The 24,967-nt window shown below is 41.8% G+C and overlaps 1 protein-coding gene across 1 annotated transcript in view; it reads right to left on the bottom strand.

The window, feature by feature from the left end:
* Window positions 1–17,906, bottom strand: part of CDH4 (cadherin 4) — a 408,741-nt gene extending 390,835 nt beyond the window's left edge. The window contains exons 1-2 of the mRNA XM_015881672.1: window positions 17,689–17,906; window positions 15,812–15,923 (exon numbers count right to left, since the gene is read on the bottom strand). Of these exons, the coding sequence (XP_015737158.1) occupies window positions 15,812–15,923; window positions 17,689–17,742 (166 nt within the window). The 5' untranslated portion in view covers window positions 17,743–17,906. The remainder of the gene's footprint in view (window positions 1–15,811; window positions 15,924–17,688) is intronic.
* Between the last annotated feature and the right edge of the window lie 7,061 nt (window positions 17,907–24,967).

Here is a 24,967-nt window from a genome sequence, read left to right as displayed (position 1 = left end):
TTGTGGATTTTTAAGTGTCATTTTCTTAAGGCTCTGTCATAAGAAGGATTTTTTCCGTTGTTATTATTTCTGTAATACTGATTGAAACCACCGTTCCTTTATGAAAAGGACAAAGTATCCCTTGCAAACAGTGAGAAACATTTCCATTGCCTCGTTAAGGCAATTTCAATCATTTTATGCACCTTAATCAAGTCGGAGATATGCTTCAGCATTTCAGAGAGAGAAACCTCAGCAGCTGCAGAGACGGGGAGGGACAACAGATCCTTAAGCAGAAAAGAGGAATTACCAGTTATCTGGCTGGAAATGAAACCTCTGGGAAGCCCCATCTGCAGCCTCAGTCATTACAAATCACAACAATTATGTGAGCTCTCAGCCCATAAATAAAATTTCAATACCTACGAAGAGCTGCAATACTGTAATGTCCACAATACAAAAACATTGCCAGCTCATTCTGCGAAGCTTCGGGCTACTTGTAGCACCAGGAGAAGATGAATCAATAAAATGTTATCAGTAAAACAGTTTGATTCCTGCGCCGTTAAGCGCATGGCCACTTCTATACTTCAATCCCCTCGGGTCAATATAATTTTGCACAGTTAGCCAGTTCTCAGCAGGGAAATGATACTGGTGGATATTTCAGATATTCTAGACCACTTATTTCTACATGGGGGATTAAGAAAAAGAAAATCACATTTTTTTCTATCTGCTTCAAAAACTTGGATCTTTAGCACAGCCTCACATGCGAGGGCTTTCTTACCTCAGCTCCGGTAACGTCAGCTGCCCTGAACAGCTCACCAGTACAATCCTATGTGTCCTATCCACCCAGCACTGAAAAAAGAAGCTTGGAAAGTAAAGCAAGTAAAACCTGGATTTGGGCTTTCACCTAAAGTAAATCTGAGGCATAAAATGTCATTTTTCCCTACTTCAGAAAAATAGGCACACTTAAACAAATTCAGAAATAAATTCTGATAGGTTTCTCTCATGAAAGAAGAGCAAGTGCCACCAAGACAGACTGCGAGCCTACCTCCAAAGTTGAGGAAGCAGTAATTGCCATCACCAACCGACTCCTGTATTCTAGAGAGGGAACATTCACAAAGAAGCTCTCTCAGACAAGTCCACTTTCCTTGATTTAATTTGACAACATCCTAATGAAACAGTATAATCCTATTATGGGACCAGTCATGGGCACCATGAAGTGACAGACAACCAACTTCAGCAAGGCAGGATCGTTTCCACAAAATGGAAGACGACCTCATTTTGCTACCAATTACATCTTATCCATTTCCTCCTTTTTTCCCCATAATAACTTGCCCAACGCAAAAGAGGCTAAGAAATACCAGTCCACTCAAAGGCAAAAAGACTGCTTACTCCTGTAGTCAGATTTTAAAAAGAAATGTTTAATTAACTAAAATGTCCAAATAATCCATTGTCCTGCTGGTGCTCTTTTAAAGCACTGATATCCTTAAATACATAAATAATATCAGAAATAAGAGGGGCAGCACATATGAAGTACAATTCCCTTGCCACGCATCTCTTATTAGGAAAGAACACAAATGGATTTCTAGTATTAGATTTCAGTAGTTAAAAAGTTAGCAGGAAGAGTCTAATTGTTAAGAAACAAAGCACACACTTACAAGAAGGCAAAGCTGTGCTAACTCAGAATTTCTTCTGTTTTGTTGCATCACCACAACTTTAACTTTCTTTAGCAGAAATTCCATCATTGCAAATTCTCAGATAGTAAAACTTCAGTGATCTCCGTACTCTGCTTTGCTCCTAAATAATGAACTAAACTGTCAAGGATATGTACAGGAGGAAGCCTTTCTATTTTACTAGAAGACTATGCTCAGAAAAATCCAGTGGCATCAATACTTCTTTTATTATTATTCTTTCAAACTTTCAAAAATCAAATAACTTTCCTGAGCTCGACTAGAGACTCCTGAATAGAAATTCCACTGAGGAAAGAAGTTTTAGATTAACAGCACAATACATTCAGAAATCAATAGATAAACCCTTTGCTCAGCCACACTCCCGATAATGAGACTGGAGCTTGGTCTTAGAAAACAGGGCAAACTGCTCTGAAACAACTTTCCTTATCTGTCGCTCTTTGCTTTGGAACTGAAACCAGTAATACAAACCTTGTTTCTGCACTGCACTCAGGGAATTATTGTAATGAAAGAATATTCTGACTGGATAATGCTTTTTAATTGTAAAAAACCATCTTTTAAGTTATAACCAGGACGGGGACTTCTGTTTGCTGAAGCTATGTGGACAATTCTGAAACACCATTAGATAACCACAAGTATGGCCTGCCCCTTACAGTCAGAAAACAATGTGATTAGATACTCAAATTTGGGAGAGGAGATTATGTGAAACTCCTAAACCTATTGAGAAAATTCTGTAAGCCTGGTCCCAGCTTCACTTGAAAGTCTGGATTAAACCACATACACTTAAAATACTCTTCATGCTGGAAGCATGATGGCTTTTACTTTGATTCATTTGATCTCTTCTCCCCTCATTCACTGTTACTTCCTCCATTCAGCAATACAGAAAGCTGCTTGGGTTGATTATTAAAGAACTCACAGTATTTATTATCCTGTAATTCTGTAACACAAAACTAAAGAAACGTTGCCATGACAAACAAATACAGTGGATTTTTTATACCAACCTGATCCCCATGATATCCCTTTATTCAATTAACTGAACCTTATTTTATTATGTATCAACTAGAAAATCAAAATATTTTCAGTACTGCAGGCGTTAGCCTCGTAAAGAGACAGATGAATCTAAAAATCCTCTGCAGTGAAGCAGAAGAGCTTTGCATGCAGCCAGATCTCTCAGATGCCATGGACTGGGATACCATGTTATAAGACTGTAAAACCATGGCCTGTGGCTGCAGTCCAGCCTGCAGAGTAATTTAATCTAGCTCACAAAGAAATGAGGAAAATGGCCTCTGCTGTGCTGAATCAGCAGTGCTGGAAGCCGTGCCACCCTCTATCATTTAGTAAGAGAAAGCTTTGTTCATAGTGCCAACTCTGTGTAGAGCATCTATTGGGTAAAAGAAAAGACCAGCAGGAATATTATGTGCCAGATTTTCAGTAGATGTAAGTCAGAATAGTTCCAATGACTTGGAGTTGCACTGATTTACATCATTTCAGGATTATAAGGATTTACATCCTCTGAAAGTTTCTCTTCTTTTTTTGTCTTTTAATTAAAAGAACAGTGTAGGCTTGGCAGTATTATGAGTCTTCAGCAGACCAAGATTTGGAAAGGAAAGTTTTGTAAAGCTCAAGAAAAGGAAATAAACCTTTTCTTAGTTTAAAAAGACTAAATTAAAATTCACAAGACTTCCATAAGTTGAGCTATCCATGAGTAATATACATAAATACAGACTTCTTCCCTTCAGAGCTACCTAAACAATGGCAAAAAAATAAAACAGCAGTAGAATGAAAGCTTTGTCCATTCAACCTGATTATAGATCATGAAAATCTATCAGCACAGATGTTATCGCTATTTATGAGTCACAACTCAGGGCCAAAACAAATGCCTTGTATTACTTCATTTTACTTTTTCCTTCTAACCGTAAGTGCCAAAAAAGTGACTGCCATGGGAATTAGGAAAAAGCACATGACTGCAAAGAAGCAGGGGGTATTGCTTGTCAGGAAGCAAGCCAACTGGGGCAGAGTTTGGACTGCTGTGATTTCTAAATAAACTCATAACTACTACATCAGGTCTCAGTGATCTCAGAGCAGCTTCTGTTGCTTATTTGCTCACCTGTCAAGTAAAGCTCGGTAATAAAATAAAAAAGCTCTCTGCCCAAGACTGACTGTGCCTTACAAATGTGCACATATATCATTTATTTTCCTCAGCAGAACTGCAGGTGACCACGATAGGGAAAGAACAGAAAAAAAAGTGAGAATCATTCTGGTACATGAGCTCCTGAGATGGGCAACCGATGTATGTTTGAGACTGAAAGCAAACAGATCCTTTAGGCATAGCCATGTGAAAAATGACATACAGTTGCTCCTCAGGCTATTTCTGTGGCACAATGACCCACTCCAAAGCCAGCTGAGCCTTCAGAAATGCTTCAGATCAGGCTTAAAAAAAGCACACAAACATCCAGAATGCTACTCAGTAGTGCAACTTGGCCAGCATGTTACACAATAACAAAAAATAAATAAATAAAACACAAAAAAAAAACTGTTTCAAAAGCCTCATAACTAGAAAAGAGCTTAAAACAAAACAAGCCTACACTCAAGAAAATCTGCCCCACACAACCAGGTCTTTTTCAGCATTCAGATCCCAGCAGGCGAATATTGAGCCTCCTGTTTCCAACGAGTCCTATTTAAGTGTTCTGCAAAGGCTCCTGCAACTTTAGAAGCATTAAATTTTATAACTCCTGAGATATTTATTAGCTGGGGAGGTACTTAAATGACATTCATCAGATATTAACTCTCTTGGAGCACACATTACTGATTTGGGTAGATAACCTTGAGCTTGGTTTTATTTATTTATTTCTATGATAAGTCACCCTAGAACAGTAGGTTCTTGGAACGAGCATCACCTATGCATTCCTCTTGGAGGTGTGGTTACATATATCTTAGTCAGAAACCATTCACATAGGATCCCAGTGCAGAAATCTTGTCTTCTCTTCATATATCAGCAACATTCGTCACTTCGAGTTGTCCAGGCACACCAGGAACCAGAGAGGAGGCTGCCCATCACTCAGCATTTCACATCTATCAGTGCCCCCTCTTCACTTATTAGCTTTTATTCTAGGAAGCATTGCCAGTTCAGGGATGTTAAATTCTCCAGTTGCATTGTGAAAAGATGATCCTGCTGCATTAACAGAACTTAGCTTTGTCATCATGTCTCCCAAGGCAATGAAACTTATATTATGAAGGTAAAACCAGCTGTGCTACTACTGCTCAATTCTGCTGCTATTTAGTGGGATACAACCAACTTCATACCACAATTCACAGTAGAAATTGTGAAAGAAAAAAACAAAGAAAAAAAAAAAGAAAAAAAACAACTTTGCTTGATTGAAAACATGAAAAAAAATTATTCCAGTCAAATGCATTGTCTGCACTGAGCTTTGATAAAACATCACAGTTAATTCACCACTCACAGAAATCCCTGGACAGACTCAGGCAATGGGAATTCACATATCAGCTCAGCATTAAACCTATTAAACCTCTACTTGATGTCTAACACAGACCCAGTGTTTCTGACTGCCCCATACAGTCCCCCTGTTGGGGTCTGTAGTAAGGAGGAATCAAACCTATGTGTACAACGAGAACATCTTGCTCATCATCAGCTATAGCAACCAATCCTTGAACTTTCAATTACATTTCCAATGACTCCAGGCAAACAAAACAAAAATCTTTTAGTAAACTTTGCACAGAGATCATCAATCCACTACCCAGTTATTTGAACAAGCATCTACAGTGATCTCTAGGTCACTAAACTTCTCCTGATGAGCATTTGAACACAGTATCAAGAAATCCTTGGGTGAAATCCAAACGTTTTCAATTGTCATCAACCTTGAAGAATTCATCACATGAAACCTTACCATGACCTATGCTTTCTCTTTTTTCCAAACAACTGCATACATCTTTCTTCATCCCCAACGACCAAAAAACAAAAGGACATGAAATCAACTGACAAAAATCTTCATAAAAAGAAAGAATGCATTAAGAAAAAGAAAGCAAGCAAGCTTTCTGGAGATGAGCGAAACAGTTGTGTAATTTTGTAAACCTTCTGTTTTCAAGGAAGCTGTGCAACCAGCCAGCAATAATCAGTCTCTTGCATGACAAGCATACAAGACATGAAATGATGACTTCTTTTGATTCCTCAAGGAACATCTTTCACTGGGGGGCAATACTCTCTAAATGATTTTCCATCTGGAGATCCACTGGCCCTACTCTCTTTCAGCCCATTAAGCAAAATGGTCCAGATCCAGATCTTGCCAGCAGAGAAAGTTTCCACTCCCAGCACAAAGATTAACAAGAAGTTACTTTAAAAACAAAAATCAGAGTTATGGCAGCAGAAATTCAATGATATCACTAAATAGTAGAATATTAAAGTGTGGGCTGTGCCTTCCAACAAACTTTATGAATAGTATTGTTTAGATTTAGCTGTGTTCCTACAGACCCCAAACAAACAACTTCAAAATATAAAAGACTAAATAGAAAGCTCTACTGTCACCTTAGATATTTCAGTGACTATAACCAGAGCGTAAGTTTTGATGGTTCATGGCCAAAGCAGAAGGATCTATCACGAACTCTCCAACAGTCTGTTCTGAACTAGTTTTGCTCAATGCTCTTATTAACAGCACAGATAAAGGAATGCGGCATATGTTTGTTACATCTGTGAACATTATGGAAATGGCACAACTGCAGCACTGTTGAAGGTCAAAACAACCCTAAGTCAGAGATCAGAATTAATAAAAAGAAGAAAAAAAAATAGAATTCAAGGGAAGAAGAGCAAGGTAACCCAATTCAGAAGGATTAATCAACAGTACACATAGAAAATAACTGGGTAGGCAGGAGTTCTCCAAAAAATTGATGTGGGAGGTTATAACAGATCACAAGCTGAATGTGAGTCAACTGTGTTACACTGTAAAAAAAAAAAAAAAAATTAAAAAAATAAAATCAATCCTCATATAGTTGAAGTAAATTGGAGTATTGGCCAGGTGAATAACCCTCCTGCCTAGTCAGCACAGCCAGACTTGGCACAGCCACACCACCCTGGGGCACCACGCTGAGCACGATGCTATGAGCTCAGAGGAGGGCACAATGCATGGAAAGGCACAAGTGAGTGGCTCAGCCAACAGAAGCCGAGAAAACATTTTAAATGTGTTGGAAAGAAAACCAACACTAAAGCAGCAACTGTTCTCTGGTGAATAAGACAAATAGCAACAGGTTTTAACTGCAAGAGACCTTCAGTTTGAAAATAAAGAAAAAGAGGAAAGCCAGACATTGCTTGGCTGTGGTCCCCAGGACTGGACCTGCAAAAGCAGCATGCATTCCTCCAGCCATCCTGCTGTTTGTCCACAAAGCTCCATCAAACTGATAGCGATGAGCATGAGGGGTTCGCTAACACCACAGACAGCTCTCTGAAATCAGTGAGACTTCCTGAAAGAGTCCTGCTGCCAGAAGGAACTACAGGGCAGGGCTGATTTATAGTGAGTCACCTGTTAACGACTACCTTGACCATACCAGACAGAAACAGGTTATTAAATTTTATGCTTTAGATTAGCTCCTATTTGCAGTTATTCAAGTGCAACATTTCTGTATTTTCTGACATCTTCTCAAGCTCACTTGTTGATGTTTTATCTTCAGAAACCAAGAATCCAAATATCACGCAGCTTCTCCTGACTCACACTGAGTAAAACACATTTGTTTCGCCAACCTGCCTTTTATCATTCCCCAGATTGACTGAGGGATACATAGTTTTCTGTGGAACAATTTTTGTAATCTTGACTATTTATCTTCGGATAATTACTACATTCATAATCATTTTCAAGACAATTTTGCTTCATAAGGATTGGAATTGCTACTAGACAAAGTCAGTCTAACAAAATTTTAGACTGGAAGCACTTTTTGTGACTAATCTACAAACTGCTACAAAACTGTGATTTATAATAGGCATAGTAATAGCCTTAATGATTGCAGTGCTGCCGGGTATCCATGAAACACACAGATTGGCTCATTTCAAAGCAGAAAGGGCATTTTTTTTCTGCATCATGGGTGGCCCATACATATCTTCAGGGTCCTTGGAGGAGCATCCAACATTCCCACTGCGCGTTCCACATACCGGCTGCTATTACCATGCTAATGTTAATAGGCTGTAGTATATGTGACCCTCTGAGCAGCAGCATAACTAGCAGACTACTGAATTACTGCCACTGGCTCTCTATTACAAAATGCTGGCAAGCAGGCAAAGCAAAAATAATTAAAATTTCGCATTGGAAGGGAGCAGAAAGCAGGAATCTAAACAGGCTGGTGGAGAGAGTCTGAAGCCTGGGGTCATAAGGCACAGGGCAGCAAAAGCAACTGCAAATCTCTGTTTCCAATGACAGGGCAGCCCATATGCCAGAACATTTGCTGCTCCTCTCTCCCTCTGTGCAATTACAATTCGAAATTAATAAATAAATTAGCGACAATGAATGTAAGCAAGAAGAATCACAAAGCCTGTGGCAAAATGAAATCTTGTTCTACCCAACTATTTTTTATGTTGCAGGAAAACTCACTTGGGGAAGATTCTGCTGAAAGAAGTGAGGCAGCCAGTACTAATGACAAATATTTTGGGAAAACAGAAACTCCATATGTTCCACATTTATTCTACTAAAAATAAAGAGGAAATCAAGAGCTTTTTGAATTTAAGTGTAACATTTCCTTATGCCGGGAGACAAACCGTGCCTGAGTTAAGTCTGGACATTAATGGAAGCAAACAGCGGAATAGTGGTCCCTGGTGTTTCAATTATAGTCTCTTTAGAAGTTATGCTTCCAAGAAGTTACAGAAATACCATTTCCCTATAAGGATCTTTTTTTTTTTTTTCCTGGCAGACTGTTGCCATGTTTTTATTTAAAGTTATTTGATCTCCACTTGCAGAAAATCTCTATTCATCACTAATTTTTCATACATTCACCACTCACACAATCCTGAGAGCAACCCACCACAGGGCAGCAAGGCATGGCCACAGACTGCAGGGCTCGGAGCATCTTCAGGCACAGACACTCTGCAACCCCCCGAGCTTCTGGCTCCATGTTTGACAGCCCTGACACCAAAGAAGCTATTTCTCACTGATAAATAGAATTTCTTGCATTTCTGTTTGTGCCTATTTCCTTCTGCCCTTTCTCCATGCACAGCTGACTGCTGCCTAGTCCCGTCATCCCATGAAGCATTTACACCTAATGCTAACATCTCCCTGAGACTTCTCCAGGATAAACAGCCCCAGATCTCTTAGCCTCTCCTTTCAGAAATGCTAATAAAAATATTTTTAAATGAAATACCAAAATATCACGGTATTCTAGGCAGTAACGTCTGATGGCACCAAAAGCCAATGGCATTTCTTATCATAGCCCCATAAAGACAAACCTTAGAGGGGGGTCATTTAAACACCAGAAGGAAAATTGAACATGAAATAAGATTCTATTCAAATCCTTCAACTAATGCACAGAAAGTCTGCATACACTAAAAATAGGTATGGATTGAGTCCATCCGTCCAGCATGAATTCCCACTGCAGCGTTCAGGAGCACTCAGGAACAGGCTTTAGGAGAAACTGAGACCAGAGTCCCTGCTAAAGGCTCCTCTTAATTTCCTCGTCAAACTATTCCAAACCTGGAGTCCCAAAACACAAATAGTGACCATTATTCTTCAATCACTGCCTTCTCATCTTTGTTCTTACTACTACATTTACATAGATGTACAAAGTAGGGCATTTTGTTCAGTTCACTTCTGCAGGAACGGAATTAATTCTGAATGTACCTCTACCCTCAAATGGAAGAGAAACAACCTTCATTTCCAAACTCAAATTCATTCTATTATACAGAAAAAAAAAATAAATTAAAAAGTAGATTTCTAATTAAATCCTATCTTCTGTACTTTGAATCTCTTCTTACCCTTTAAATGAGACTTTTAAGTACAATCTAAATCATGCCAGCATTCTACGGGCTGTGCATAGTCCAAGGTGCTGCAGAACTAAGCACTTCACAATCCTCAGTCTGCAGTGAAATAAGGTATCTCCAGAAAAATATTATACTCGTTTTCCAAGAGAAAATTAAGGAGGCTTGCATATGAATATCAATGGAATTAGGCGATGAGAACTGGCATTAGGTCAAAGAAAATAAAACAATATTTCGCTGCTGGAATAAATAAAAATTACTTACCAAATATGAAAAACAAAACTTCCAAAATGCTTTCAGCATCTGCTCAGTGAGATCAGAGCTCACGAGCCCTGTCAGCAGCAGGCGGTTTTCAAACACAGAAGTGACTCTCAAATTAACATTTTCTAACCTTAACAGACCTTGCTTTATTGGTTTGGACTACAAAACAACAGGTATTTCTCAATAAACAACACATTTACACTGATCCAGGCATGGCTTACTTCCTAATACCCTAAGAAAAAAAAGGATTATTTACTAGAAATGGTTTCATTTTCTTCCTTAATATATAGATAGTTATTTGTTCAGGGTGCCCAATTTGAAGCAACTCCATTTTTCAAGAGACAAAATTCTTCCTCTACCTAATAAAGAAAAAAAGAAGAGAAGCTCTGAGTCTGTTTTTGGAGAGACAGATTTATTCAGATAAAAATCAGTTGCTTTCCCAGAATGCAGAAAGAAGTAATTTTACTTGGGTTTGAGGAATTTGGTTCAAAGCTCTGAACTAGAAAGCAATATATCCAGTTATTAAACAGTGTAAGGGGATTAACTCTACAGAGTGCTATTGACTACTCTGGTCTCATTAACTGGCATTTTATTTAGATAAAAACGTCAACTTCAACATCAATTTTCTTTGCCAGCAGTTAGATATGAAGAAGAATGTTGAAAAATGAATATGCATCAGCAGTTACCCCAATCTATGGGGGTTCTTCCTATGGCCTCCCCTGCAGCTCGTGACTGAAACTGAGTTTGATTTGCATTGAGAGGAACTGCATTTGGGTGAAGTTGTCCTGTGGAATGGGAGAAGAGTTTGCTTGCACAAACCTAACACAGAGAGCTGTGTTATTAACTCTGTTAACTCCAAGGAATGAAAAAGGGTTATGGGTAGAGATCTGGATTCCCTACTTTCCGATTTGATTATGGAACTGTAAAGCTAATTATGTGTATGATAACTCTTGTGGCTGCTTTTCATGCAGAATCACAGACCAGAAAATAATGAAAACAGGAAGGGAAAGGCTCCTTTTGAGCCCTGAACAACTTGCAGAAGGCACTGGGTATGACAGCAGGCTGCAGCAAGGTGTCCATGCTGTAACACACCAAGCAACCAAGAAGCCCAGCAGAACAGAACAAACCCAGCATCCCTCATGATTCTTGCTTCCTAAGAACACCCAGACAGCCCCAGAGGGTGCTCTGAATATGGAATAAATGGCAGGCAAGCACCTATGGATTCTTTAGACTCTACTCACAAAAGAAATGGGAAACCATGCACATAAAAGGGCAGATGTCCCCATTAGCCAATTCACATACTGCAGATACACATTATCTGTCAATAGCTCCAGTAGATCCCTGGGAACTTACTAGGATATCTATTACTGTAGGTGCTTAGCAAACCACCTGCATTTCTCCTAGACCTGAATCAGTCTTTCTGTAGGGGTCAAACATCACGTATGCAGCAGTATTTTGTGGCTGGCTGGCTACTTTCAAGCAGAGCTGTCAGTACACTGCCCTAACACAATCCATGGGGTACATTCGGTTTCTTGCATTGTCTTAACCACAGGTGCAGTGCAAAAGCAGGTACAGTACATATCCCTACGTGAATATTCCCTACGTGAATTACTAGCAACCAGCCTCAAAAGCAGCTTGCAAAGGTTTGTTCAGGTTGCACCAGCTCCCCTTATTTGTATTTCAATTGAATGTTTGTTTGCACACTGCCATAGGAATACCAGGGTGTTTGCTCTATCCCTTATGTGTTTTCTAAACATTCACAGCCTAAGTCCAACTGCTGGAGGTGGCAGTGACTGAACAGTGGAGGTTCTGAAGCTTCTGAGGGGAGAACAAAAAGCTTCAGCCACAAAGAACATCCTTCTTTAAAGACCCAGCTGAGAGGTGGCTCCATGTAGAATTCATTTGGAAAATAAAAGAGACAGTTATTTCAGTAAAGTCTCCATGTTTTACTTGTTTGTAAACAAGAAGTGTGACAGTGTTGCATTTGCCTGGAGTTTGGCTACCTTTGTTTTCACACACAGGCTGAAAGCAGCACAAGCTGGTGCAGCTCATTCGGACTGCAGCATGGAAACAAACTGTGCTTCCACACGCTCCTACCCAAATGCAGCTGCCCACACAAGAAGAGTTATCCTGCTACATTGGTACAGGCACTATTTCAGATGGGCAACAGAGCCATGAATCACTACAGATGAAGAAACGCAAAGGAAAAACAACAAAAAATAGAGGGCTGTATGACTCCACTGCTTACCCTGTCTCTTGGCTGTATAGAAGGCTATGAGATACACACATCAGTAAATGGGGGTTACCTGCGTCTCTGGAAGGTGACCAGGAATAACTGCAATGGCACTAGGCTGGACAAACAATGCCATTAACACCCACTGACAGTTGGCAGCCTCACCAATTAAAATCGAACTTCTCATTGTTGAAGTTGTCATTTTTGGACTCTTTAATCTTAGAAAGACAATCCGGATCAGGAGTGTCAGCCTGCTTTGTACAACCACTCCATGGACCACCTTCAGCACCCTGCTCTTCGTGGCTCTTTCCCTATAAGGCCACCTGCCCATCACTCCCATTCACCTGAGACTCAGCTCTGGGACACAACCCAGAGTCAGTCCTGAGCTGCTCTCGGTGCAGCACATCGTGTCAGTGCTCCCCACCCCTAGGAGCGATATTCTCACTGCTTCAAATCCATGTTAATAATTAACAAAGAGGAAAAATCTACCTGAGCTGTAATTGTCCTCTGTCATAGAGCAGCTCTGAGATTTTTTTTCCTAAGGCTAAGGAAGAAAACAACCAACCATCCTATTTTAAACATTATCATGCATCAGTGATCAACACCCAGTTTATTATCCTCTAAACAAAAACAAAGAAAAATAAATGGGTTTTACTCTGCTAGCTAACATTACGAGCTGCAAGGATGGCACTTCTGAGGAAGGTACAGGCTCCATGAATTAACTCAGCTAATACCCCATCATCAGGATACAATGTTTGGCAGTGATGTGTAGTATGTGGTATTTGTGGTCCTATTGGGGAAAACTATTTTAAGTCTAATTAACATGAATTTTTTAGAATGCAAATGCTTTTCATTTATACATAAAACAAAATGCCATGACATTTCTCCCATTCATTTATCATAAACAAGTTAATTACTGTGTAACAAATAGCTCCTGCTAGAAACTGTATGTTTTGAGGATGTTAAAGAGCTGACTCAGGCAAATAAGATGCACCACAACGTAGTAGTTAATAGCTTATGGCATACTTATAATAAAACAATGACTCTGTAAAAGCTCTTGTTGTCAAATTAAGACTAAGCTGTTTCCATTGGAATAAGTCAATTATAAGCAGCCATGATCTGTTTAACTCAATTCAAACCTAGAGTACTTTAGGCACTTACTCACCACCCTGCTACAATTAGAGCTGGTTAATACCAAGCTCAAAAAGGAAAGCCGTTGTAGGACAAGAGTGTATCCTCCAACCACCCAGCAGCTGTGATCTCAGCACCTGGAGCTGACCAGGTCTGCCCAAACAATGATTTGGCCAAGGATGAACCCATACTCAAGCACTGCAAACTGTCCCCCCTTCTTCCTTCCCAGGGGCAAAATGGCTTCTACACAGCACACAGATTTGGGATTTACCCAAGGGAATCCCCTGAGAGCAATTTAAACTACGTATACTCCCTTCTCCCCAAACCCATGAAATGCCCATCAGGTGAATCCCTACCTGCTGTTTTGTATTTTTCAGTGCAAACAGCCCCACTTGGCCTGAAGATGAATTACTGAATGCTGATGAATAAGATGGTGGTAGCTGGCAGCAAAGCTTTGCGTGGTAAGATGGTGTGAAACAGTACATATGTCAATCTATCAAACATGTTAATGTAAGCAATCTGAACCCGTTTTTGGTCTGATCTATTGTACAATACTTCACCCAGATGGAAGAATGAGATAAACATTTTATGCCTCATACATATCAAGTGTTAGGAAGTAAAATTAAATCTAAACTGGAAAACTACCAATTTTACATGCTAGAATATATATAAAGAACAACACAAGCACCAAGAAGGATTTTATGCAGCAGATTTTTCTCCCCCATTATCCCACAAGTTAATTAGATATATTTGTTTCCTCTGATAAACAGCAGCATGTATTTGGCTGCTGATTTGAAGGTGTAAAGATGATGGCTCACTTATTAGCAAACACAGCATTTGCACTTTTTTCCCCCTCCCTTTCTCCTTCAGTGGACAAAGTTCCTACAAATCACATCACAGGGGACAGTGCAACCAGGACACAATTCTTACAGCAGCTCAATATCTGGGGGGCGGTTCATCCCCAAATGAGCAGCAGTTTCACCATGATGAGTGTAAAATTACAACTGGACCCTAAGGATAAAAATTAACGTTCATTAAATATATTTTTTTCATTCAAATCAACTTGACAGCCTAAATATAACGCCACATTTAAAGGCGGTCACTTGCAACCAAAACGAAGTGACAGCCAGTCTGCTGTTTTCAGTCAGTGCTGAACAGACCCGCTTCCATCCCTACCGCCCACCTACACAAACATGCACTGCAACATATAAAGCACTAAACACAAAAAATAGTTCTCCAAGCAAGTAGATTAAAGACATGATCTTCTAGACTTTGGAGGACACTGTGTTTCAGATGACTTTCAAAGCTAAGAAGTGTGAAAGTACTCAGTTCACAGAGTGGCCTGGAAGGCCTTGCAAGTTATTGTATCAGAAAAATTGCTATTAAACATGTAAACGTTTGGTTCCACGCCTCTAATATTTACTGTTCTGTTTTACTCCTGGGTTTGTCTGCATCCAGCCCTCTAGCTGGCTATCTTTCAAACAACAAATAAATTCCCCAACATCTCCCAGCTGATGCCAGGCCAGTCAAGAGAATTCCTGAACAGCAAAACAAAAGACAGTCAGGCTTAGAAACAAAACTGATTGCCAACTCATGTAGAGAGAAAACATCCAGCCCTGGATTCCACTGAAGCCAGAAAGAATACAGCTCTCCATCTCCCTAGAAATCAAAGTAACAGAGCAGGTGGTGGCTGTGCAGGAAACCAGCTTTCTGGCAGAGGAGTGTGCATGAGAGTAAATGTGCTCAGGAGAAAATAGCAAAGGGTTTGCAATCCTTCGTGCAGGGTATCGGAACCTGTTGTGCTCTCCATTCCTACAGCATACTGTGTTTTTAGAACTGCTGTAGCATCCACTAGTGGCTGGCGATTAAACTTAAGGAGGGGGCTGGGAGGGGGATGGGATTTTGATCTTCAAGAAAAACAATGATTTTCTGCATCATGCAAATACAAAGTTTAATTATTTTTTAACTTGAAAGGGAGACAGATCAATACGCGGGAAAATCTATTGTTATTTGGATTACAAAGATGTCTCAGAGTTTACAGTCACAAAAGCGGTTATAATCCTCCAATTACTATAAAGCTAATTGGTAGTTTCTTCCTGCCCGTGTTTTCATGTTGTCAGTGGGGCAGTAACGAAAATGAATGCCACATTTGTGAACAGAATGTCTGTAGGCTTGTTTACCACATTTCCAACAACAACGTCTGCTTTATCATGCATTTCAAAGCACAGATAATTTAAGGATCTCCGAATTCCACACGTAAAAATACTTTCTAAAATATCAAATGTAGAGTCCCTTCAGACAGGGTGGGAGTGGGAGACTTAAAAGCAAAGCGCTGACCTCGCATAGCACAGGCGAGCGATACACCTGAAGCAGACAACACGTGAACTTGGAGTGATTCATCTGTATTCAAAACTGTGCTCACGTAAACCACTTAGTGTTTCATCCTCCTACAAACATAATTCTGCAGACAATTTCACCATCACAACCAGCATCTGTAAGTCTCCTTTCACCTCCCCAAGTACAGTTATTGCAGCGTCTATTAAAGCATTTTATTCCACTTACCTTTGAGTAGCTTCTGCCCTTCCATGATGTTCTGGGAGACGAACGCTGTGTAGTCTTCTTCTGAAAAGCCAGGCTTGCATGTGGGTCTAACTGTAAGATCCCCATTGAGTGCCTGCAAAATCAAAGAAGAAAAACACACACCATGACTTTTGAGGTTTGGTACAACGCTCTGTGCACAGTGATGAAGTGCTTAACACAGGCAAACCCGGACAGTAAAGCAGCGTGCAAGTAGAAACCATCTATGCTAAAGTGCCTGTCTGTTGGCATGGATCCATACTGTAGCTGCAAAAATAAAACGGGCCAGAAACTAGTTGCCTGACTACAACAGAAAGCATTGTTCGTAGGAAGGCTGGATACTGGGCACTGTCAGAAGAGGGGAGGAAACAAAGAGCAGCAATTCATCAAGCGAGCAGTGCTCACCCCGGAGCCACGCAAAGGCCCGATGTTGCAACATCCAGATCACCGAGTCTTGCTATTAAGAACAAGGGTGCAACCCAGGGTGGGAGGAGGATCCCCAAAGCTCGCGGCTGCCCCAGGAGACTGCAGCCCACCACAGCCCCCTCCTCCCCTGCAGCAGCCACGCGGCCGCTGCCTTCACACCACCAGGCTCAGCTCGTGCCCCAGCTGCAGGGGAGGCAGAGGGACGCCAACCTAAATGTAACAGTGCCATCTAATAGTGCAGCTCCGCGCACGACCTGCCAGCATCCAGGGGCAGCACCCGGCTGAGCGCTCAGCTGCTCCGTCCTAACTTTGTGCAATGCTGCAAGAAGCGCCGTTTGCTTGCGGGAGCAAATCAGCGCAGCCGTTGGGACGGAGCGCGCGGTCCCAGAGCAGAGGGTCTCGCTGAAAGCGCGTGAACGGGCTATTTGCACGCGGCAAGTGCACGGTGATCGATGCATATGCAAGTGCTGGTGACAAGAGATTTTGTTTCTGGTTGTGTTGAGCTTGCCGTGGCGCGGCTGAGCCCCGGTCCAGCAGCGGTGCAGCCTAAAGACCGGAGCATCACTTCACCGGGAAGCAGCGACTCCGGGCACACACCTGGCTCTGCGCATCCCTCAACACCCGCGGGCAATGCCGCATTACTGACACACAGAGGTCCTTTCGGTGCTGCTTAGCAAGCAGAACGCAAGGCAGCGGACTCCGCCAGAACCCCCTTCTCGGGAGGCGGATGGCAGCGGCCGCATGGGAAGAGCCAGAAAGCCGCGGCTCCGCGAGCTTTGCCCGGCGTTGGCAAGATGTTGCAATTAAGAAACATTTCCGCGGGGCTGGCTGAAGATAAAAGGCTCCCAGTCCGAAATCGCCCCATTACTACAGCCGCTCTCCCTACACGCGAGCACAGCGGCTCAGACGTGGGACAGCAGCAGCAGCAGCAGCAGCGGGAGCTCCGCGCAGCACCGAGCGCTGCGGCCACGCGCGGGCACTGGCGGTGAGCTGCGGGAAACGCTTTGGCGATGGGGGGAATATAGAGAGATCTATAAAAGAAAAAGCAGACAACTTTTGCAGCCCGTCAGCCCCTCAGCACGGCTCGGCCCCTCGGGATGGTTTTGCGGGCGGGCGGACGGAATAAAAGTTGGAGCCGGCGAAGCAGGGCGGCGGTGCAACCGGGACGAGCCGCGACCCCGAAGTTTGCCCGGCGGTTTTTAAGGGGAACGGGGGGGACGAGTTTGAACGGCACCATCGAGACACCGGATTTCAAGCGAATAATAATTAACAGTAACCGTAATAAAAGGAGAAACGGGAAAAGCCGCAGAGAGCTGCGGGAACGCGGCTCCGCTCCCACACCCGAAGTTACCGAGGCTGTCGGGGAGCGGGTGCAGCATCGTGGGGCTCCGGGCTACTGCCCCCTCCCTCCCACCCTCCGTTGCCGCCCCACTTACCGCCGCTGAGCCCCAGATGAGCAGCACCAGCAGCAGCCGCGAGCCGGTCCTCATCGCCCCGGCGGCGCCCGCCCGCCGGGCCGTGGCGGTGCACTCGGCCGCCCCGTGCCGCGCTGCGTGGGGACAACGACGACAGCCACGCACTCTCTCTCGTCCCACTCCCACCGCTACCGCTGCTGCTGCTGCTGCTGCTCAGTGCCGGCTCCGGGCTGCAGGTGAAGCGCCCGCCGCGCGCCGCCGATAACAAGCTCCGCCCCATCGCCCCGCGGCGCGCGGGCACGAGCCGCCTTAAAGGGACAGAACCGCCCCACTGCCACGAGGGGCTGAGGGAAGAGGGTGATGGTGATGGTGATGGTGATGGTGATGGTGATGGTGATGGTGATGGTGATGGTGATGGTGATGGTGATGGTGATGGTGATGGTGATGGTGATGGTGATGATGGTGATGGTGATGATGGTGGTGATGATGGTGATGGTGATGATGATGATGATGATGGGGATGGTGATGGGGGGGGGGGGAGTTGGCAGAAAAACCAGCATAGTGAGGTGAAAAAAAAAACAAACCAGCACGTTTAAAGGATGGATGTACTTAGTGAGGGGGAAAGTTGGCGAAAAATGAATCCACTTTTGGAGAAAGTGGTGTAAGCCAGTAGAAAATGTCACATATTTAGTGGGAATGTGCAGTTCTCAGGGGGATGACGCAGCCTGTGGGGCAAAAGGTGACATGTCTGGGTGAAAGTCTTACAGATCCCTAAGAAAAAAGTGTGGCTGGGAAAGGTTGGGATGTTCTGTGAGGAAAACCTGAGCTGGGAGGGAGGGGTGCATGATGGAGCAGCATGTCTGCAGGGAGAACCTGTCTATCAGTAAAGGTTCATCCAGGTTAGGGTAAAAAAAAGGTGAAAGGCAGAAAAATGAATGGGCTCCTCAGCAGCATGAATGGGCGGTGTGTGCAGAGCCCCTGTGTCAGGCCTGGTCCAGTGCACATCAGCAGAAGGCACAGCTGACACTGCTGAATGGGAGGTTTCCCATTGTAAGAATCAAAAAGGCCCAGAACATGCCAGCCTGTCCTTGGTGCTGCACGGTGCTCTGAGAGCAGAAAGCAGCGATTTCCAGTGCTAAGTTTGGCTCCAGTTCTTCCCATCCATCCTGAACCTGGCATCCAAATGCGATCTTTTCCCTTTCTGAATGCGGCTTGACTCCACAAATAAGCGTTCTCAGGCATGTATATTTTGTGCATATAAATCCAACATCAATTTGCATAAAGAGATGCATACTATCTGATGTACGTGCAAAATCAGACATTGCAGCAGAAAAATCTACCCATTAAACTATTCTGTTGGATTCGCACGTTTTCTAAGGAATGAGACACATAAATCCACTGACTGCATCTTTTGCTATTGAGTAGATTTAATGGCATTGTGTTAACACCTAGAGATGTTAGCGACGAACTGAGACCTCATTGTATTGAGCTCTGTAGGCACATATAATGAAAAGATTGTTCCTGCCCCACCAATTTACAGCCTTGGTGGATTATAGGGTTTATTTTGTTCTTAAACAAGTATTTCTGAGTGTGTTATGTAACACTGAATAAATCCCATCGTTGCCTTGAATTTAGTGTATACCCCCCTTTTTATTGGAACACTTGAACAAAAGCAAAAAATCAGGTGTCACTATGATAGCAAAAATAAATCCTTACACACACACACACATTTATAAATATACACATAATCTAAATTTGTTCCTTTTATTTTTATCCTAAATGCCAAAGTTTGCAGCAGATCATTCCAGGCTGAAGGGCAGCTGCTGTTGCTACATGAATAGAGCTACTCCAGAGACTTCTGGAGGATGTTTTGGATCGGAGCAACCAAAGTGTGAATGTTTCCTTCTGTAAACCTGTGGCCAGCAATTTTGACTCTTGCTGGACTGCAGCCGTTGCTATGCATGTGTTCGCTCTCTTTGATAACTTTGTTAATATGACAAGTTCTACAAGTATTGTCAAAATAAGTCTGACACCACAACAGATTGTGAAGAAAAGGCAGAGCAGTAGTGAAAAAAAGATAGAATTCTTCGACATGTTTACAGTGGATTTCTAATCTGATGGCAAAGGGATTTTTTCTTCCAAACTAGTTTGCCATCCCTCTTTTCTAAGCTGTGGTTACCAATTCTGTGCTTATGGAATGATTGCAAATGCAGTGAGTTATTCTCTCTCAGAATGTTTCCCAGCTACATTTCCATTAACACTAAGCTTTGTGAGACACCAGGTAGCTCCCCAGAGTAAGGGGTTTGCAGAAGGATCAGATAATCTGAGAAGGAGAATACAGATCCCCCCTGCAGTCAGTGGAAATGACTGGTTTAGAGGTGTGGTGGTTTCCACTCCACTATCTTCCCTCAACCATTGACAATGACCACGGTTTGGAAAGACTTAAAACTTTGCTGATAGATTAGCTACTACTTCAGCCATCTCCTTGTTTAGAAGCAATTAACATGAAGTGTTTGTAAAACACCGTCCTTCACAACTGTAAGGAAAACTAAAATATGCCATTTACACTTACGCAGCTACTGAACTTTCATGAGTTATTGTATTTAAGTGTACAGGTCTGAGCTGGGACCGAACATGTGTTAGCTGGGAAGGTTAGCTTCAGAGTCGTACTTCACTTTGTGTCTGTTGGGAGACTGGTTATGAATTGATATTCATGCATAAAATGGAAAACTCTACCATCTAACATATGAACACTACGATAGGTGGATTTGGCTGCGTGTAGACATTTAAGAGACTCTACATGCACATTAAATCAACTTGCTAAACACCTCTATAGCAGAACTGCTGATCCTAAGAGCCAACTTGCTACACTGCACAACGCTCAAGAGAATAAAAGGCTCATAGATGAGACATCTACAGAACCAACTGTGCCAAGATAATGAGGTGAACTGAGTACACGAGGGATTTTGCTCTCCTTGATGCATGTATGTAATTCCTATTGACAGCACTGGGAGTTACACGTACATATCAAGGGGACAATAGAACTGTAACTAGAGGAGATGAGTATCAGATGTGAGCTGTGTTTTCATGGGGAGAGAATGAGAGAGGGAGGTGTGATCACTGAGGGACAGTACAACACACAATAAAATTGTCAAGCTGCCATCAAGTACATGAAAGCATGGGAATAACAAATTAAATGGACAGGAAGTGAGAAAACAAAGTCTCAGGAGACTTTTCCCTTCCTAGCTTAGGGCTGATGTCTGAATTTCTTATCTGGGAAATATTCCTGCTGGTTTAACCTAATCCGTTCTTTGATATGTGCATGTTAAAGTGGATTCAGTGAAATAGTTATGGCAAATATGGAAAATAAACGTTTTAATTTAAAAATCTGAAAAATGAGGAAAAATGAAACTAATACTATGTGAAATTCAAAATTTAAGTTTTGCCTGTATTGCATAATGATTTTTGTTTACAAAGTAGGAGATGACAGGTTTTCAACTGATGAATCAGAGAGTCATTATTACTAATTTTGGTTTTATGTCAGAAGGAATAACAAAGGAACACATCTCTACAGACACTGAGAAACAGGGATGATTCTGGCTTGAAAGACAATGCCAAATTATGAATTTGCATAACCAGATCAAAACCCGAGTGAATGAGAAATGTCTTCAGATTTTCTCTGCATTTGGAATCTTTTTAGGCTGTACAGGGCAGATGGGACAGGAGGAAACTGAAGAGTAACATTAAAGAAAAGACAAAGCTATGGAGAAATTATTTGTCAGAGAAGGACGGACCCACCAGATCTAGACAGAAGCTAACAGAAGAAAAAAAGAAGCTCCCGAGTAGGAAGAGCATAAGCACAGACAGAAAATAAGTACAGTAAAAGCCAGACTCTGGTACACTTACATAATTCTTTAAAGAAACAGCACATCAGTGGAGCTACACGAATGGTTGGGCACAGTTCAAGATTCTGGATTTCCCATGATCTGGCTCCAGTTCAAAATTTAAAGACAAAATCATGAGTCACCAAGGAGAAAGCGATTTGAAGAAAGAATCCACAGGGAAAAGCACAAAACGAGGACAGAATATGCATCAAACTAAGCTGATTCTTTACTCCCCTGCATGTGCAGAGGGGTATGGAAGGTGAGAAAGATGCAGCTATCTTTCTGATTAGAGAGATCCTCTGAAGTCACAATTTCAGTCCTGCTAGACATGGTGCGATGCCAAGGAATTTGAACTTTCTCTTTTACACTACCTACTCAACAGGACATTGCAGCTCCTATTGCTTCTCCTTCTGAGTTGGTAATGTGAATGGATATGAGGAAAATATAACTTCAGAGGCCCTACACCAAACCTTCCCGCTCAGTTAATTACAGTGACCAGGGGACATCAACTTTAGTGTATTCTGACCTCCAGTTATGAGGCACACTGTGTGGTCTCCCCAGTGTGGGGAGTTGCAGGAGTTGATGGCAGCATGCCAGCAATGACTATATTAAAATCAATTTTAAAATCCCATTTCAATGTCTGTTTCACCATAGGTGAGGTAATACACCATAAACTAATGTAATTCTCAGTATAGTATTGTAAAACACAATCGACCGATGTAGAACAGTATAATTTCTACTACTTCTTTCCTTCAATTTGTTTATGGTATCACTGCAAAAACTAGGGAGTAAGGAAAAAGTAGGCTGAGAAGTTTAATAGATTTGCATCATTGCAGTGAACTGCAACTTAAAGCAGCGGTGTTAAAAAACAAAGATGAAAAGCAAGTAGAATTTGTGTTATTCTCAGCCACATTCACACTTACACCCTGAGCAAGACAGCAGAGGAAGCAGGCAGGATCCAACATCCTATAAAGCCCCACAGTTCTGTAATTTCTACTCATCACACACAAAAATTCCAAGTGTGTATCATTGTAATTAAGTTTGGTGTCCCCACGTCCTCACAGGGACTGCACGAGGAGTTTATCAGACTTGCAGCTTTTTCTGTTTTTGTTGTTTATAGCAGTAATTCCCATCATTTCACCATCTCCTTTCCCCCTCCAGCCCCTACCCATTTTTTGGTGGACATAACTCTATCAACATTAAGAAGTTCATATGCATAGAATGTGTTCCAATCCAGATCTCAAAGTAAGTCACTCTGGTCTCTGGTACAATCAGCAATATTTGTAAATAAACATTCTCTCATCTAGTAAAAGCACATGATTCAGATTCACCTTCCTTCTCTTATTTGGTAACACATGCTTTTCTTCTTAAACAGAAAAAAAACCCACTTCTGCACAGATTGGTAAAGATAAAGAGAAGTTACATTCTGAGCACTCTCTGCCTTTCGTGGCGCTCAGCTTGTTTGTATGCCTCCCAAACATTTCCTCCTCCTGAATACATCCAACAGTTTTAGCACACCAGCAGATACTCTAAGTGGTGTGTGAGCATGCTAAATGCTGAGGCAGAACTCCTCAGAGAAAACCAGTTACTTTTTTAAAAATAAGCCATTTTCTGGAGCTGTCAGCATTTTGGGTCAAAAACCACCTGGGAGACAAAGCACCTCACAGGACACAGCCTTGACAGCCTATGGACTTTGGTAGTAGAACAGCAAAAATGAGAAAAGTTAGAAAGAGAGGAGAGAGAGGGAGGGATGTGTAGGAGATTGCTTTGTGACAAAATATCACACACTCAAAGAGATTCAGCACATTTCCAATTTAAAAAGGTGGTGATAAATTTATAGGTTGTCTTTATATAACTTCAGTCAAGTTCAAGATATGTATGAAATTTATCCGAACATCTGAATCACAAATGTATCTATAAACGAGGGTAGTATCAAGTGGAAGATTTCTGCCGGTCATGGAATCACAGAATATCTGGCATTGGAAGGGACCTTAAAATTATCTAATTCCAACCCCAATAATATTACATGCCTAAATTGAATAAAGCCTAGCAATAAAAGAAAGGGAACTATTTAGGAATTACACATGCATAACCAACTGAATAATATGGACTGACTGTGAGCAAATAATAATAATTTAACAAGTTTCCCATATGCATACACATAAAGGAAGAATAGGCTCACATGGGTTAAAACTTTGATAAGTACCACTGGTAGGTGAGCTCAGCTGTTCATCTGATACATGCTATTTCTGGATGTTGGTGGGGTTCCCGCATGAGCAGTTCTGAGTTCTGATTGCAGAGTAACTGCTGCCTTTGCCACCATCTGGAAATATCTGAACTCTAAAGATTAATTATTTGAGCTCATTTATTCATTAAATGAGGTAGTGTGTGTTTTTCTTATTAGCACTGGTCAATGGATTCTGAGGTTTCACATCACCCGATCTGCTCCCAGTTCTATAAGAGGCACTGTAACTTTGTTTAGGACACATTTTGTATATTTGTAGGCACTAAAAATACCCATACATCCAAGACCAAGTAAAATTAATACAAAGATTGACTTCGATAAACAGTGGATGAATGTGTGGTTGGGGCGTCTTCCAGAGAGAAATGCTGCAGGTGGTATTTTTGCACCACTCTGCTATGAGCTGCAGGCAGCTTGTGGCTACACAAAGTGACATTGTTTCAGTGCTTCTGATTGTGAGAATCTATCAGGAGGAAATGGCACCATCATGTAACAGATTTTATCGTAGCCTAGCAAGGAGCACAGGATTTAGATAGGACATTTATGTTGCAACATTTTAACAACCAGTACAAATTCCACCTGCTGCAAGTTACGGGCTGAGCTGGGGAGCCTGTAAGTCAGCTATCCAGAGAGTTCAACAGTGTGGTCATTTACACAGCTGATCCTTAAGTCTTTAAAAAGATAGAAATGCAATAACCTCGCTGTGAAAACCTCAGCAGGATGCAGACATTATGTTAATCCATATGAAAGATATCACATTCTATTGTATACTGTCAGACAAGTCAATTATTTTAGTCCAGACCTAACATAAGCTTCTGTTTAGTAAACATGATGAGAGTCAAACTTTTACATATATATATATAAAGTGCTTAATTTGCATGCAAAATTGCCATAAGTATGTATGCAAATAGGAAAACTCAGGCACAGATGACTAATTAAGTGCATTTATGTGAGAAATTACCCAATGCACGCATGGGTTCTCAGTAATTGTACACACAACTCAGATGTGCGGTTGCATATGCATTTTGGACACATAACTGATTGAAAAAATTGTTTCGCAATACTGTATTGGAATAACTGGTGCACATGATCAGACATGGGACAACCAATAGGGCTTCTGACTGAAACAGCAAAAGCTTGTGATGAATTTTATGAAATGAATGTAATTTGCCAT

Source organism: Coturnix japonica, chromosome 20 (genome assembly GCF_001577835.2).
Source record: "Coturnix japonica isolate 7356 chromosome 20, Coturnix japonica 2.1, whole genome shotgun sequence".
Classification (NCBI taxonomy): domain Eukaryota; kingdom Metazoa; phylum Chordata; class Aves; order Galliformes; family Phasianidae; genus Coturnix; species Coturnix japonica.
The sequence above is the reverse complement of the archived record's forward strand: the minus strand, read 5'-3'. Positions and strand labels throughout refer to the sequence as shown.